Source organism: Chiloscyllium plagiosum, unplaced genomic scaffold (genome assembly GCF_037043375.1).
Source record: "Chiloscyllium plagiosum isolate Xiang-an unplaced genomic scaffold, Cpla_swu_hap1 HiC_scaffold_12, whole genome shotgun sequence".
NCBI classification, from domain to species: domain Eukaryota; kingdom Metazoa; phylum Chordata; class Chondrichthyes; order Orectolobiformes; family Hemiscylliidae; genus Chiloscyllium; species Chiloscyllium plagiosum.
In genome coordinates, this window is record NW_028270150.1 from 106,296,605 (window position 1) to 106,312,435 (window position 15,831).

General features: G+C 55.7%; 1 protein-coding gene across 4 annotated transcripts in view; it reads right to left on the minus strand.

Moving 5' to 3' along the window:
• The window catches only part of vwa8 (von Willebrand factor A domain containing 8), a 367,132-nt gene that overhangs the window by 10,396 nt on the left and 340,905 nt on the right, over positions 1-15,831 (minus strand). For all 4 annotated transcript variants that reach the window (XM_087993166.1, XM_087993165.1, XM_087993168.1 and 1 more), the window contains one exon: positions 14,580-14,818. In XM_087993166.1, coding sequence (XP_087849292.1) covers positions 14,580-14,818 — 239 coding nt within the window. The remainder of the gene's footprint in view (positions 1-14,579; positions 14,819-15,831) is intronic.

Genomic DNA, 15,831 nt, shown 5'->3' on the forward strand with positions numbered 1-15,831 from the left:
ACAACAGAGTGGACTGAGGGACAGAGACACGAGATATTGGGTTGAGGAACAGAGACAGGAGTGACTGGACTGAGGGACAGAGACACAAGAGACTGGGCTGAGAGACAGAGACACGAGAGACTGGGCTCAGGGACAGAGACACGAGAGACTTGGTTCAGGGACAGAGACACGAGAGACTTGGTTCAGGGACAGAGACACGAGAGACTGGGCTGAGGGACAGAGACACGAGAGACTGGGCTCAGGGACAGAGACACGAGATACTGGGCTGAGGGAGAGGAGACACGAGAGACTGGGCTGAGAGACAGAGACTCGAGAGTCTGGGCTCAGGGACAGAGACATGAGAAACTGGGCTCAGGGACAGAGACACAAGGGACTGGGCTCAGAGACAGATTCACGAGAGACTGGGCTCAGGGACCGAGACACGAGAGACTGGGCTTAGGGACAGACACGAGAGACTGGGCTGAGGGAGGGGAGACACGAGAGACTGGTCCCAGAGACAGACATGAGAGACTGGGCTGAGGGACAGAGACACGAGAGACTGGGTCCAGGGAGAGGAGATACAATGGACTGGGCTGAGGGACAGAGACACGAGAGACTGGGCTCAGGGACAGAGACACGAGAGACTGGGCTGACGGACAGAGACACGACAGACTGGGCTCAGGGACAGAGACAAGAGAGACTGGGCTGAGGGACAGAGACACGAGAGAGTGGGCTGAGGGACAGAGACACGAGAGACTGGGCTGAGGGAGAGGAGACACGAGAGACTGGGCTCAGGGACAGAGACACGAGGGACTGGGCTGAGGGACACACACACGAGAGACTGGGCCGAGGGACAGAGACATGAGAGACTGGGCTCAGTGTCAGAGACATGAGAGAGTGGGCTGAGGGACAGAGACACGAGAGACTGGGCTGAGGGAGAGGAGACACGAGAGACTGGGCTGAGAGTCAGAGACAGGAGAGACTGGGCTGAGGGACAGAGACAGGAGAGACTGGGCTGAGAGACACACACACGAGAGACTGGGCCGAGGGACAGAGACACGAGAGACTGGGCTGAGGGACAGAGACACGAGAGACTGGGCTGAGGGACAGAGACACGAGAGACTGGGCTGAGGGACAGAGACACGAGAGACTGGGCTGACGGACAGAGACTCGACAGACTGGACTGAGGGGCAGAGACACGACAGACTGGACTGAGGGAGAGGAGGCACGAGAGACTGGGCTTAGGGACAGACACGAGAGACTGGGCTTAGGGACAGGGACACGAGAGACTGGGCTCAGGGACAGAGACACGAGAGACTGGGCTGAGGGAGGGGAGACACGAGAGACTGGGCTGAGGGAGGAGAGACACGAGAGACTGGGCTGAGGGAGGGGAGACACGAGAGACTGGTCCCAGAGACAGACATGAGAGACGGGGCTGAGGGACAGAGACACAAGAGACTGGGCTCAGGGACAGAGACACGAGAGACTGGGCTGAGGGACAGAGACACGAGAGACTGGGCTGAGGGACAGAGACACGAGAGACCGGGCTCAGGGACAGAGACACGAGAGACTGGGCTGAGAGACACACACACGAGAGACTGGGCCGAGGGACAGAGACACGAGAGACTGGGCTGAGGGACAGAGACACGAGAGACTGGGCTGAGGGACAGAGACACGAGAGACTGGGCTGAGGGACAGAGACACGAGAGACTGGGCTGAGAGACACACACACGAGAGACTGGGCCGAGGGACAGAGACACGAGAGACTGGGCTGAGGGACAGAGACACGAGAGACTGGGCTGACGGACAGAGACTCGACAGACTGGACTGAGGGGCAGAGACACGACAGACTGGACTGAGGGAGAGGAGGCACGAGAGACTGGGCTTAGGGACAGACACGAGAGACTGGGCTTAGGGACAGGGACACGAGAGACTGGGCTCAGGGACAGAGACACGAGAGACTGGGCTGAGGGAGGGGAGACACGAGAGACTGGGCTGAGGGAGGGGAGACACGAGAGACTGGGCTGAGAGACAGAGACATGAGACACTGGGCTCAGGGACAGAGACACGAGAGACTGGGCTGACGGACAGAGACACGACAGACTGGGCTCAGGGACAGAGACACGAGAGACTGGGCTGAGGGAGGGGAGACACGAGAGACTGGTCCCAGAGACAGACATGAGAGACGGGGCTGAGGGACAGAGACACAAGAGACTGGGCTCAGGGACAGAGACACGAGAGACTGGGCAGAGAGACAGAGACATGAGACACTGGGCTCAGGGACAGAGACACGAGAGACTGGGTCCAGGGAGAGGAGATACAATGGACTGGGCTGAGGGACAGAGACACGAAAGACTGGATTGAGAGACAGAGACACAAGATGCTGGGCGAAGAGACAGAGACACGAGAGACTGGGCTGAGAAAAAGAGACTCGAGAGACTGGGCTCAGGGAAAGAGACACGAGAGACTGGGCTGAGCGACAGAGACCTGTGAGACTGTGCTCAGGGACAGACATGAGAGACTGGGCTGAGGGACAGAGACACGAGAGACTGGGCTCAGGGACAGAGACACGAGAGACTGGGCTCAGGGACAGAGACACGAGAGACTGGGCTCAGGGACACAGACACGAGAGACTGGGCTCAGGGACAGAGACACGACAGACTGGGCTCAGCGACAGAGACACGAGAGACTGGGCTCAGGGACGGAGACACGAGAGACTGGGCTGAGGGAGGGGAGACACGAGAGACTGGTCCCAGAGACAGACATGAGAGACTGGGCTGAGGGACAGAGACACGAGAGACTGGGCTCAGGGACAGAGACACGAGAGACTGGGTCCAGGGAGAGGAGATACAATGGACTGGGCTGAGGGACAGAGACACGAGAGACTGGGCTGAGGGACAGAGACACGAGAGACTGGGCTGACGGACAGAGACACGAGAGACTGGGCTGACGGACAGAGACACGAGAGACTGGGCTGAGGGGCAGAGACACGACAGACTGGACTGAAGGAGAGGAGACACGAGAGACTGGGTTGAGGGACAGAGCCACGAGAAACTGGGCTGAGGGAGAGGAGACACGAGAGACTGGGCTAAGGGGCAGAGACACAACAGAGTGGACTGAGGGACAGAGACACGAGATATTGGGTTGAGGAACAGAGACAGGAGTGACTGGACTGAGGTACAGAGACACAAGAGACTGGGCTGAGAGACAGAGACACAAGAGACTGGGCTGAGAGACAGAGACACGAGAGACTGGGCTCAGGGACAGAGACACGAGAGACTGGGCTGAGGGACAGAGACACGAGAGACCGGGCTCAGGGACAGAGACACGAGAGACTGGGCTCAGGGACAGAGACACGAGAGACTGGGCTCAGGGACGGAGACACAAGAGACTGGACTGAGGGACAGAGACACGAGAGACTGGGCTCAGGGACACAGACACGAGAGACTGGGCTGACGGACAGAGACACGAGAGACTGGGTTGATGGACAGAGACACGAGAGACTGGGTTGAGGGACAGAGACACGAGAGACTGGGCTGAGGGACAGAGACACAACAGAGTGGACTGAGGGACAGAGACATGAGAGACTGGGCTCAGGGACAGAGACACGAGAGACTGGGCTCAGGGACACAGACACGAGAGACAAGGCTCAGGGACAGAGACACGAGAGACTGGGCTCAGCGACAGAGACACGAGAGACTGGGTTCAGGGACGGAGACACAAGAGACTGGGCTGAGGGACAGAGACACGAGAGACTGGGCTGAGGGACAGAGACACGAGAGACTGGGCTGAGGGACAGAGACACGAGAGACTGGGCTGAGGGACAGAGACACGAGAAACTGGGCTGAGGGACAGAGACACGAGAGACTGGGCTGAGGGACAGAGTCACGAGAGTCTGGGCTCAGGGACAGAGACACGAGAGACTGGGCTGAGGGACAGAGACACGAGAGACTGGGCTGAGGGACAGAGACACGAGAGACTGGGCTGAGGGACAGAGACACGAGAGACTGGACTGAGGGACAGAGACACAAGGGACTGGGCTGAGGGAGAGGAGACACGAGAGACTGGGCTGAGGGAGAGGAGACACTAGAGACTGGTCTCAGGGACAGACATGAGAGACTGGGCTGAGGGACAGAGACACGAGAGACTTGGTTCAGGGACAGAGACACGAGAGACTTGGTTCAGGGACAGAGACACGAGAGACTGGGCTGAGGGACAGAGACACGAGAGACTGGGCTCAGGGACAGAGACACGAGATACTGGGCTGAGGGAGAGGAGACACGAGAGACTGGGCTGAGAGACAGAGACTCGAGAGTCTGGGCTCAGGGACAGAGACATGAGAAAGTGGGCTCAGGGACAGAGACACAAGGGACTGGGCTCAGAGACAGATTCACGAGAGACTGGGCTCAGGGACCGAGACACGAGAGACTGGGCTTAGGGACAGACATGAGAGACTGGGCTGAGAGACAGAGACATGAGACACTGGGCTCAGGGACAGAGACACGAGAGACTGGGCTGAGGGAGGGGAGACACGAGAGACTGGTCCCAGAGACAGAGACATGAGACACTGGGCTCAGGGACAGAGACACGAGAGACTGGGTCCAGGGAGAGGAGATACAATGGACTGGGCTGAGGGACAGAGACACGAGAGACTGGGCCCAGGGAGAGGAGATACAATGGACTGGGCTGAGGGACAGAGACACGAGAGACTGGGCTCAGGGACAGAGACACGAGAGACTGGGCTGACGGACAGAGACACGACAGACTGGGCTGAGAGACAGAGACACAAGATGCTGGGCGAAGCGACAGAGACACGAGAGACTGGACTGAGGGGCAGAGACACAACAGAGTGGACTGAGGGACAGAGACACGAGAGACTGGGCTGAGGGACAGAGACACGAGAGACTGGACTGAGGGGCAGAGACACGACAGACTGGACTGAGGGAGAGGAGACACGAGAGACTGGGCTCAGGGACAGAGATACTGGGCTGAGGGATGGGAGACACGAGAGACTGGTCCCAGAGACAGACATGAGAGACTGGGCTGAGAGACAGAGACACGAGAGACTGGGCTCAGGGACAGAGACACGAGAGACTGGGTCCAGGGACAGAGACACGAGAGACTGGGCTGAGAATCAGAGACAGGAGAGACTGGACTGAGGGACAGAGACATGAGAGACTGGGCTGAGGGACAGAAACATGAGAGACTGGGCTCAGGGACAGAGACACGAGAGTCTGGGCTCAGGGACAGAGACACGAGAGACTGGGCTGAGGGACATAGACACGAGAGACTGGGCTGACGGACAGAGACTCGGCAGACTGGACTGAGGGGCAGAGACACGACAGACTGGACTGAGGGAGAGGAGACACGAGAGACTGGGCTGAGGGAGAGGAGACACGAGAGACTGGGCTTAGGGACAGGGACACGAGAGACTGGGCTCAGGGACAGAGATACTGGGCTGAGGGAGGGGAGACACGAGAGACTGGTCCCAGAGACAGACATGAGAGACTGGGCTGAGAGACAGAGACATGAGACACTGGGCTCAGGGACAGAGACACGAGAGACTGGGCTCAGGGACAGAGACACGAGAGACTGGGTCCAGGGACGGAGACACGAGAGACTGGGCTCAGGGACAGAGACACGAGAGACTGGGCTGACGGACAGAGACACGACAGACTTGGCTCAGGGACAGAGACAAGAGAGACTGGGCTGAGAGACTGAGACACGAGAGACTGGGCTGAGAGACAGACACAAGATGCTGGGCGAAGAGACAGAGACACGAGAGACTGGATTAAGGTAGAGGAGACATGAGAGACTGGGCTGAGAAGAAGAGACTCGAGAGACTGGGCTCAGGGACAGACATGAGAGACTGGGCTGAGGGACAGAGACACGAGAGACTGGGCTCTGGGACAGAGACACGAGAGACTGGGCTCAGGGACATAGACACGAGAGACTGGGCTCAGGGACCGAGACACGAGAGACTGGGCTCAGGGACCGAGACACGAGAGACTGGGCTTAGGGACAGACACGTGAGACTGGGCTTAGGGACAGGGACACGAGAGACTGGGCTCAGGGACAGAGACACGAGAGACTGGGCTGAGGGAGAGGAGACACGAGAGACTGGTCCCAGAGACAGACATGAGAGACTGGGCTGAGGGACAGAGACACGAGAGACTGGGCTCAGGGACAGAGACACGAGAGACTGGGCTGAGAGACAGAGACATGAGAGACTGGGTCCAGGGAGAGGAGACACAATGGACTGGGCTGAGGGACAGAGGCACGAGAGACTGGGCTCAGGGACAGAGACACGAGAGACTGGGCTGACGGACAGAGACACGACAGACTGGGCTCAGGGACAGAGACACGACAGACTGGGCTCTGGGACAGAGACATGAGAGACTGGGCTCTGGGACAGAGACACGACAGACTGGGCTCTGGGACAGAGACACGACAGACTGGGCTGAGGGACTGAGACACGAGAGACTGGGCGAAGAGACAGAGACACGAGAGACTGGGATGAGGTAGAGGAGACATGAGAGACTGGGCTGAGAAGAAGAGACTCGAGAGACTGGGCTCAGGGAAAGAGACACGAGAGACTGGGCTGAGCGACAGAGACCTGTGAGACTGGGCTCAGGGACAGACATGAGAGACTGGGCTGAGGGACAGAGACACGAGAGACTGGGCTCAGGGACAGAGACACGAGAGACTGGGCTGAGGGACAGAGACACGAGAGACTGGGTTGAGGGACAGAGACACGAGAGACTGGGCTGACGGACAGAGACACGAGAGACTGGGCTGACGGACAGAGACACGAGAGACTGGGTTGAGGGGCAGAGACACGACAGACTGGACTGAGGGAGAGGAGACACGAGAGACTGGGTTGAGGGACAGAGCCACGAGAGACTGGGCTGAGGGAGAGGAGACACGAGAGACTGGGCTAAGGGGCAGAGACACAACAGAGTGGACTGAGGGACAGAGACACGAGAGATTGGGTTGAGGGACAGAGACACGAGAGACTGGACGGAGGGACAGAGACACGAGAGACTGGGCTCAGGGACAGAGACACAAGAGACTGGGCTGAGAGACAGAGACACGAGAGACTGGGCTCAGGGACAGAGACACGAGAGACTTGGTACTGGGACAGCGGCACGAGAGACTTGGTTCAGGGATAGAGACACGAGAGACTGGGCTCAGGGACAGAGACACGAGAGACTGGGCTGAGAGACAGAGACACAAGATGCTGGGCGAAGAGACAGAGACACGAGAGACTGGGATGAGGTAGAGGAGACACGAGAGACTGGTCTCAGAGACAGACATGAGACACTGGGCTCAGGGAAAGAGACACGACAGACTGGGCTTAGGGACAGAGACAGGTGAGACTGGGCGGAGGGAGAGGAGACACGAGAGACTGGGCTGAGAGTCAGAGACACGAGGGACTGGGCTGAGGGACAGAGACACGAGAGACTGGGCTGAGGGACAGAGACCCGTGAGACTGGGCTCAGGGACAGAGACACGAGAGACTGGGCTGAGGGACACACACACGAGAGACTGGGCCGTGGGACAGAGACACGAGAGAGTGGGCTGAGGGACACACACACGAGAGACTGGGCCGAGGGACAGAGACATGAGAGACTGGGCTGAGAATCAGAGACAGGAGAGACTGGACTGAGGGACAGAGACATGAGAGACTGGGCTGAGGGACAGAAACATGAGAGACTGGGCTCAGGGACAGAGACACGAGAGAATGGGCTCAGGGACAGAGACACGAGAGTCTGGGCTCAGGGACAGAGACACGAGAGACTGGGCTGAGGGACAGAGACACGAGAGACTGGGCTGAGAGACACACACACGAGAGACTGGGCCGAGGGACAGAGACACGAGAGAGTGGGCTCAGGGACACACACACACGAGAGACCGGGCTCAGGGACAGAGACACGAGAGACTGGGCTGAGGGACAGAGACACGAGAGACTGGGCTGAGGGACAGAGACACGAGAGACTGGGCTCAGGGACAGAGACACGAGAGACTGGGCTGAGAGACAGAGACATGAGACACTGGGCTCAGGGACAGAGACACGAGAGACTGGGTCCAGGGAGAGGAGATACAATGGACTGGGCTGAGGGACAGAGACACGAGAGACTTGGCTCAGGGACAGAGACAAGAGAGACTGGGCTGAGGGACTGAGACACGAGAGACAGGGCTGAGAGACAGACACAAGATGCTGGGCGAAGAGACAGAGACACGAGAGACTGGATTAAGGTAGAGGAGACATGAGAGACTGGGCTGAGAAGAAGAGACTCGAGAGACTGTGCTCAGGGACAGACATGAGAGACTGGGCTGAGGGACAGAGACACGAGAGACTGGGCTCAGGGACAGAGACACGAGAGACTGGGCTGAGAGACAGAGACATGAGACACTGGGCTCAGCGACAGAGACACGAGAGACTGGGCTCAGGGACATAGACACGAGAGACTGGGCTCAGGGACCGAGACACGAGAGACTGGGCTTTGGGACAGGGACACGAGAGACTGGGCTCAGGGACAGAGACACGAGAGACTGGGCTGAGGGAGAGGAGACACGAGAGACTGGGTCCAGGGAGAGGAGACACAATGGACTGGGCTCTGGGACAGAGACACGAGAGACTGGGCTCTGGGACAGAGACACGACAGACTGGGCTCTGGGACAGAGACACGACAGACTGGGCTGAGGGACTGAGACACGAGAGACTGGGCGAAGAGACAGAGACACGAGAGACTGGGATGAGGTAGAGGAGACATGAGAGACTGGGCTGAGAAGAAGAGACTCGAGAGACTGGGCTCAGGGAAAGAGACACGAGAGACTGGGCTGAGCGACAGAGACCTGTGAGACTGGGCTCAGGGACAGACATGAGAGACTGGGCTCAGGGACAGAGACACGAGAGACTGGGCTCAGGGACAGAGACACGAGAGACTGGGCTCAGGGACAGAGACACGAGAGACTGGGTTGAGGGACAGAGACACGAGAGACCGGGCTCAGTGACAGAGACACGAGAGACTGGGCTGAGGGACAGAGACACGAGAGACTGGGCTGAGGGACAGAGACATGAGAGTCTGGGCTCAGGGACAGAGACACGAGAGTCTGGGCTCAGGGACAGAGACACGAGAGACTGGGCTGACGGACAGAGACACGAGAGACTGGGCTGACGGACAGAGACACGAGAGACTGGGCTGACGGACAGAGACACGAGAGACTGGACTGAGGGGCAGAGACACGACAGACTGGACTGAGGGAGATGAGACACGAGAGACTGGGTTGAGGGACAGAGCCACGAGAGACTGGGCTGAGGGAGAGGAGACACGAGAGACTGGGCTAAGGGGCAGAGACACAACAGAGTGGACTGAGGGACAGAGACACGAGAGATTGGGTTGAGGGACAGAGACACGAGAGACTGGACGGAGGGACAGAGACACGAGAGACTGGGCTCAGGGACAGAGACACGAGAGACTGGGCTCAGGGACAGAGACACGAGAGACTGGGCTCAGGGACAGAGACACGAGAGACTGAGCTGAGGGAGAAGAGACACGAGAGACTGGGCTGAGAGACAGAGACACGAGAGACTGGGCTCAGGGACAGAGACACAAGGGAATGGGCTGAGGGACAGATTCACGAGAGACTGGGCTCAGGGACAGAGACACGAGTGACTGGGCTTAGGGACAGACACGAGAGACTGGGCTTAGGGACAGACACGAGAGACTGGGCTGAAAGACAGAATCATGAGAGACTGGGCTGAGGGAGAGGAGACACGAGAGACTGGTCCCAGAGACAGACATGAGAGACTGGGCTGAGGGACAGAGACACGAGAGACTGGGCTGAGAGACAGAGACACGAGAGACTGGGCTCAGGGACAGAGACACGAGAGACTGGGTCCAGGGAGAGGAGACACGAGAGACTGGGCTGAGGGACAGAGTCACGAGAGACTGGGCTGAGGGACAGAGTCACGAGAGTCTGGGCTCAGGGACAGAGAAACGACAGACTGGGCTGACGGACAGAGACACGACAGACTGGGCTCAGGGACAGAGACATGAGAGACTGGGCTCAAGGACAGAGACACGAGAGACTGGGCTCGGGGATAGAGACACGAGAGACTGGGCTCAGGGACTGAGAGAGGAGAGACTGGCCTGAGAGACAGAGACACAAGACGCTGGGCTTAGGGACAGACACGAGAGACTGGGCTGAGGTAGAGGAGACATGAGAGACTGGGCTCAGGGAAAGAGACACAAGAGACTGGGCTGAGGGACAGAGACACGTGAGACTGGGCTCAGGGACGGGGCACGAGAGACTGGGCTCAGGGACAGAGACACGAGAGACTGGGCTCAGGGACAGAGACACGAGAGACTGGGCCGTGGGACAGAGACACGAGAGACTGGGCCGAGGGACAGAGACACGAGAGACTGGGCTCAGGGACAGAGACACGAGAGACTGGGCCGTGGGACAGAGACACGAGAGACTGGGCCGAGGGACAGAGACACGAGAGACTGGGCCGAGGGACAGAGACACGAGAGACTGGGCTCAGGGACACACACACGAGAGACTGGGCTCAGACACACACACACGAGAGACTGGGCTCAGACACACACACACGAGAGACTGGGCTCAGACACACACACACGAGAGACTGGGCTCAGACACACACACACGAGAGACTGGGCTCAGGGACACACACACGAGAGACCAGGCTGAGGGACAGAGACACGAGAGACTGGGCTGAGGGACAGAGACACGAGAGACTGGGCTCAGGGACAGAGACACGAGAGACTGGGCTCAGGGACAGAGACATGAGAGACTGGGCCGTGGGACAGAGACACGAGAGACTGGGTCGAGGGACAGAGACACGCGAGACTGGGCTCAGGGACACACACACGAGAGACTGGGCTCAGACACACACACACACGAGAGACTGGGCTCAGACACACACACACGAGAGACTGGGCTCAGGGACACACACACGAGAGACCGGGCTGAGGGACAGAGACACGAGAGACTGGGCTCAGGGACAGAGACATGAGAGACTGGGCTGAGGGACAGAGACACGAGAGACTGGGCTGACGGACAGAGACACGCGAGACTGGGCTCAGGGACAGAGACACGAGAGACTGGGTTGAGGGACAGAGACACGAGAGACCGGGCTGAGGGACAGAGACACGAGAGACTGGGCTGAGGGACAGAGACACGAGAGACTGGGCTGAGGGACAGAGACACGAGAGTCTGGGCTCAGGGACAGAGACACGAGAGACTGGGCTCAGGGACAGAGACACGAGAGACTGGGCTGAGGGACAGAGACACGAGAGTCTGGGCTCAGGGACAGAGACACGAGAGACTGGGCTGAGGGACAGAGACACGAGAGTCTGGGCTCAGGGACAGAGACACGAGAGACTGGGCTCAGGGACAGAGACACGAGAGACTGGGCTGAGGGACAGAGCCACGAGAGACTGGGCTGAGGGAGAGGAGACACGAGAGACTGGGCTGAGAGACAGAGACACGAGAGACTGGGCTCAGGGACAGAGACACAAGGGACTGGGCTGAGGGACAGATTCACGAGAGACTGGGCTCAGGGACAGAGACACGAGTGACTGGGCTGAGAGACAGAGACACGAGAGACTGGGCTCAGGGACAGAGACACAAGGGACTGGGCTGAGGGACAGATTCACGAGAGACTGGGCTCAGGGACAGAGACACGAGAGACTGGGCTGAGGGACAGAGACACGAGAGACTGGGCTGAGGGACAGATTCACGAGAGACTGGGCTCAGGGACAGAGACACGAGAGACTGGGCTGAGAGACAGAGACACGAGAGACTGGGCTGAGAGACAGAGACACGAGTGACTGGGCTTAGGGACAGACACGAGAGACTGGGCTTAGGGACAGACACGAGAGACTGGGCTGAGAGACAGAAACATGAGAGACTGGGCTGAGGGAGAGGAGACACGAGAGACTGATTAGATTCCTTTACAGTGTGGAAACAGGCCCTTCGGCCCAGCAAGTCCACACCGACCTGGCAAAGCGCAACCCACCCAGACCCATTTCCCTACATTTCCCCTGCACCTAACACTACGGGCAATTTAGCATGGCCAATTCACCTGACCTGCACATTTTTGGACTGTGGGAGGAAACCGGAGCACCCGGAGGAAAACCACGCAGACACGGGGAGAATGTGCAAACTCCAGACAGTCAGTCGGCTGAGGCGGGAATTGAACCCGGGTCTCTGGCGCTGTGAGGCAGCAGTGCTAACCACTGTGCCCCAGAGACAGACATGAGAGACTGGGCTGAGGGACAGAGACACGAGAGACTGGGCTCAGGGACAGAGACACGAGAGACTGGGCTCAGGTACAGAGACACGAGGGACTGGGCTGAGGGACCGAGACACGAGAGACTGGGCTGAGAGACAGAGACAAAAGAGACTGGGCTGAGAGACACGGCACGGTGGCACAGTGAGACACGAGAGATTGGGCTGAGGGACTGAGACACGAGAGGATTGAGCTCAGGGACAGAGACACGAGAGACTGGGTTCCGGGAGAGGAGACACGAGAGACTGGGCTGCGGTAGTGGAGGGACTGGGGAAGGTTACATGTAAAATCATGGGGACGGGGTGTAACGTTATGAGATAGGGGAATGGGAGGTGGATCTCCATACCAGCTATTGCTGAAATCCCAAACTTTCAGTATACACGTGTGCAGGATTTTGACACCCAGTTCATGAATCCCCCTAGATTATGGCATTCAAGAACCACAGAAAAACTGGAATCTGAGGGAAATCTCTCTGCTGTTGGGACTGATATCTGGAACAAAGGGAGATGGTCGTGGTTAGTCAGTAATCTCAGCTCCAGGATATCCCCACAAGAATTGATCAGGTTCGTGTCCTAAGCCCATACATCTTCAGCTGTTTCATCAATGACCCTCACAATGTCAGAATGCAGATGTTTGCCGATGATTGCACAATGTTCAGCATCAACCCCTCAGATGCTGAAACATTCCACGTGCCTAAGTACCAACACCTAAACGATAGAGGCTTGGGCTGAAATTCATGCCACACAAATGCCAGGTAATGGTCATCTCCAGCAAGAGAATCTAACGATACCCCAAAATCAACATCCTAGGAGTTACCATTAATCAGAGACTGAACCGGATGAGCCATCTCAATACAATGGCTGCACAATCTGCAGGGAGTAACTCACCTCCTGACTCCGCAAATCCTATCCGCTATTCACCATACAGAAGTCAGCAGTGTGATGGAATACACTCCATATTTCTGGATCAGAGCAGCTTCAGTAACACTCAAGGCTTGACATTGTTTGGGACAAACACAGCACTTGATCGGGAGCGTTTGGGGAGTTAGGCGATGAGCTACTTGTTGCAGAATTATTATGGTGCTGGTCCAGTAAGGTTGATGATCACCCTCAGGATGCTTTGAGAGGTCTAGCAATGGTAATGCCATTGACAGGAGCTTGTCAGATCCTCTCATTTAAGATGGCCATTGCTTTACACAAATGTTCCTTGACAGTCAGCGGGTCAAGCCCGAATTCTGTTCAAGCCTTGCTGCATGTGGACACAAATTGCTCCAGTCTCGGTGGATTATTGATGTGGTGAATAGCCAAGATGATCGGTCTCCAACAACCATCACCATTTCGCTCTGTGCTACGTATGACTCCAACCAGTGGAGAGCTTCCTCCTCCTCCCAATTCCCATTGACTTCAGTTTTGCTGGGTCTCCCTGGATGACTATCCAGTAACATTACTGCGATGCTAATCTCCTGAAATTCTGGCTGAAGAATGTTCTGTAAGTCTTGTGTTTTGCACTGACATCTTGGGGTCTACCACCACTGGGAATGAAAATGTTCATGTTATTTATTTAATTGACCACCATCTCAAGACAATAAGTGCAGGTGTGCACATCTGATCTGCTCATTGTGGAATTGCCCCGTTCTGGCTGTTACATTCTGCTTTTGACGTTTAGTACGGAAGTAGGCCTGTTTGGTAGCTTCAACAGTTTGGCATCTCGTTTTAAAGGTATTTCTGGTTCTGCGCCTAACATACCCTCCTACACTCTACACTGAACCAGGGTTGATCTCCTGGCTTGACATACTGGTAGAGTGGGAGAAATGCCAGGCCATGAGTTTATAGTCGATGGTTGAACACAATTCTGCTGCTGTCGATGGCCCTCAGAGCCTCATGGATGCATCATCTTGAGTTATTAGATCTGTTTGAAATCTGTCCCATTGACCCACTGGTAGTGTCACACAATACAATAGAAGCTATCCTCAATATGAAGAGGAGACTTCATTTCCACAAGGAGTGGACTGGACAAGGACACAAGATGGTCACTCCTACTGTTAGTGTCATGGACAGAAGAATCTGTAATAGGCAGATTAATAAGGAAGAACTCTGGTTGGTTTCTCTCTCGTACTGAATCTCTCACCAAACGCCACAAATTTAGCCTAGCAAACACGTCCTTCAGGACTTGACCTGTGTCACTGCTGGTGATAGACACTGGTAACCCCCTATACAATGTGTATATTAAAAATATGCTGAATAGGAACAACAAAAGTTCATATTTTTTGTGAAAATACCTTACTGCTTGGTCACCGAGGGATCCAATGAAAATGGCGAACGCATTAACCTGAGGGTTGCAAGTTAAGACTTGGGTGAACCTTGCAGGGCTTATGCCATATCGTTCCAGATTAGCATCACTCAGAACAATGACAAAATGTTCATCTGCCTCTTCCTTGGCAACCTCTTGGATTGCGTGCTCTGTTCCTTCAAGAGTATGGTCTCCACTCATACAAAATTGGGAATGGGCGTGCATTGTCTGGAGAAAATAAACATTCCATTAACGAGAGTCAGACCACATAGACCCACACACACAATCTCAGTAAGAAAAGTCAGCAGGCTCAGGTTATGTTCAAACACATCCTTGGAAGTGTAACCCAACTTTCATATTCACCACAGAATGTCGGTGCAACAAATTTTCAATTGCAACCAAAATTAAGACAATCTACAAGTTTCAGACCAAACAAGAAGTCACATTCAGAGATCAACAATTCCCAGACTCACTTATGTACAACTGCTAAACTTTGTTTAACTGAATATGTTAGCAGTCTCTCACAATAAATTCTGATCTGCACTGTCAGTGAGCAATGGTCTGGAATCAGAGAAATTGACAGCATTGATTGGGAAACATAGAGAGAGATTGGGAATCAAAGGGAGAGTGCAAGAATGTATTTATTGGGAATCAGCACAAAAGCATTGACTGGGAGAATACTGATTAATAATCAGATTGAGATCGGCAGAGAGTAGGGATTAGGAATCAAAGTGAGGTAGACGGAGAGTACTGATTGACACTCAGATTGAGATCAGTAGAGACTAGTGATTGGGAATCAAAGTGACAGTGATGAAGTGTACAGATTCAGAGTCAGAGATCTAGTGGCGGAATGTCGTTATTGAGAATCTAAGTGAGACTGGCAAAGAGGATTGATTGGGAATCAGAGACAGATTGACCAAGTGGATTTATGGGGAATCAAAGGGAGGGGTTTGTTAGAAAACAGGGAAAGAAGAGAGACAAGTTGCTGGGTGTTTACTGTCAGGAGATTAAATCCAGTGACTTGCACAGGTGGTTTGACAATTGGAGATTGCTACTACAGTCATGGTCAGAAAAACAACACGAACGATATCACCAAATATTTTACGATGTGTTGAATTCCAACATTTGGTAATTGTATAACAAACAATATTAATGAAGCATTATTATAAAGATATAGAAGCTGTGTCATTGTCAGCTAATACAATGGATTGACCAAAGTAATCAATTTGTCTTAAATATGG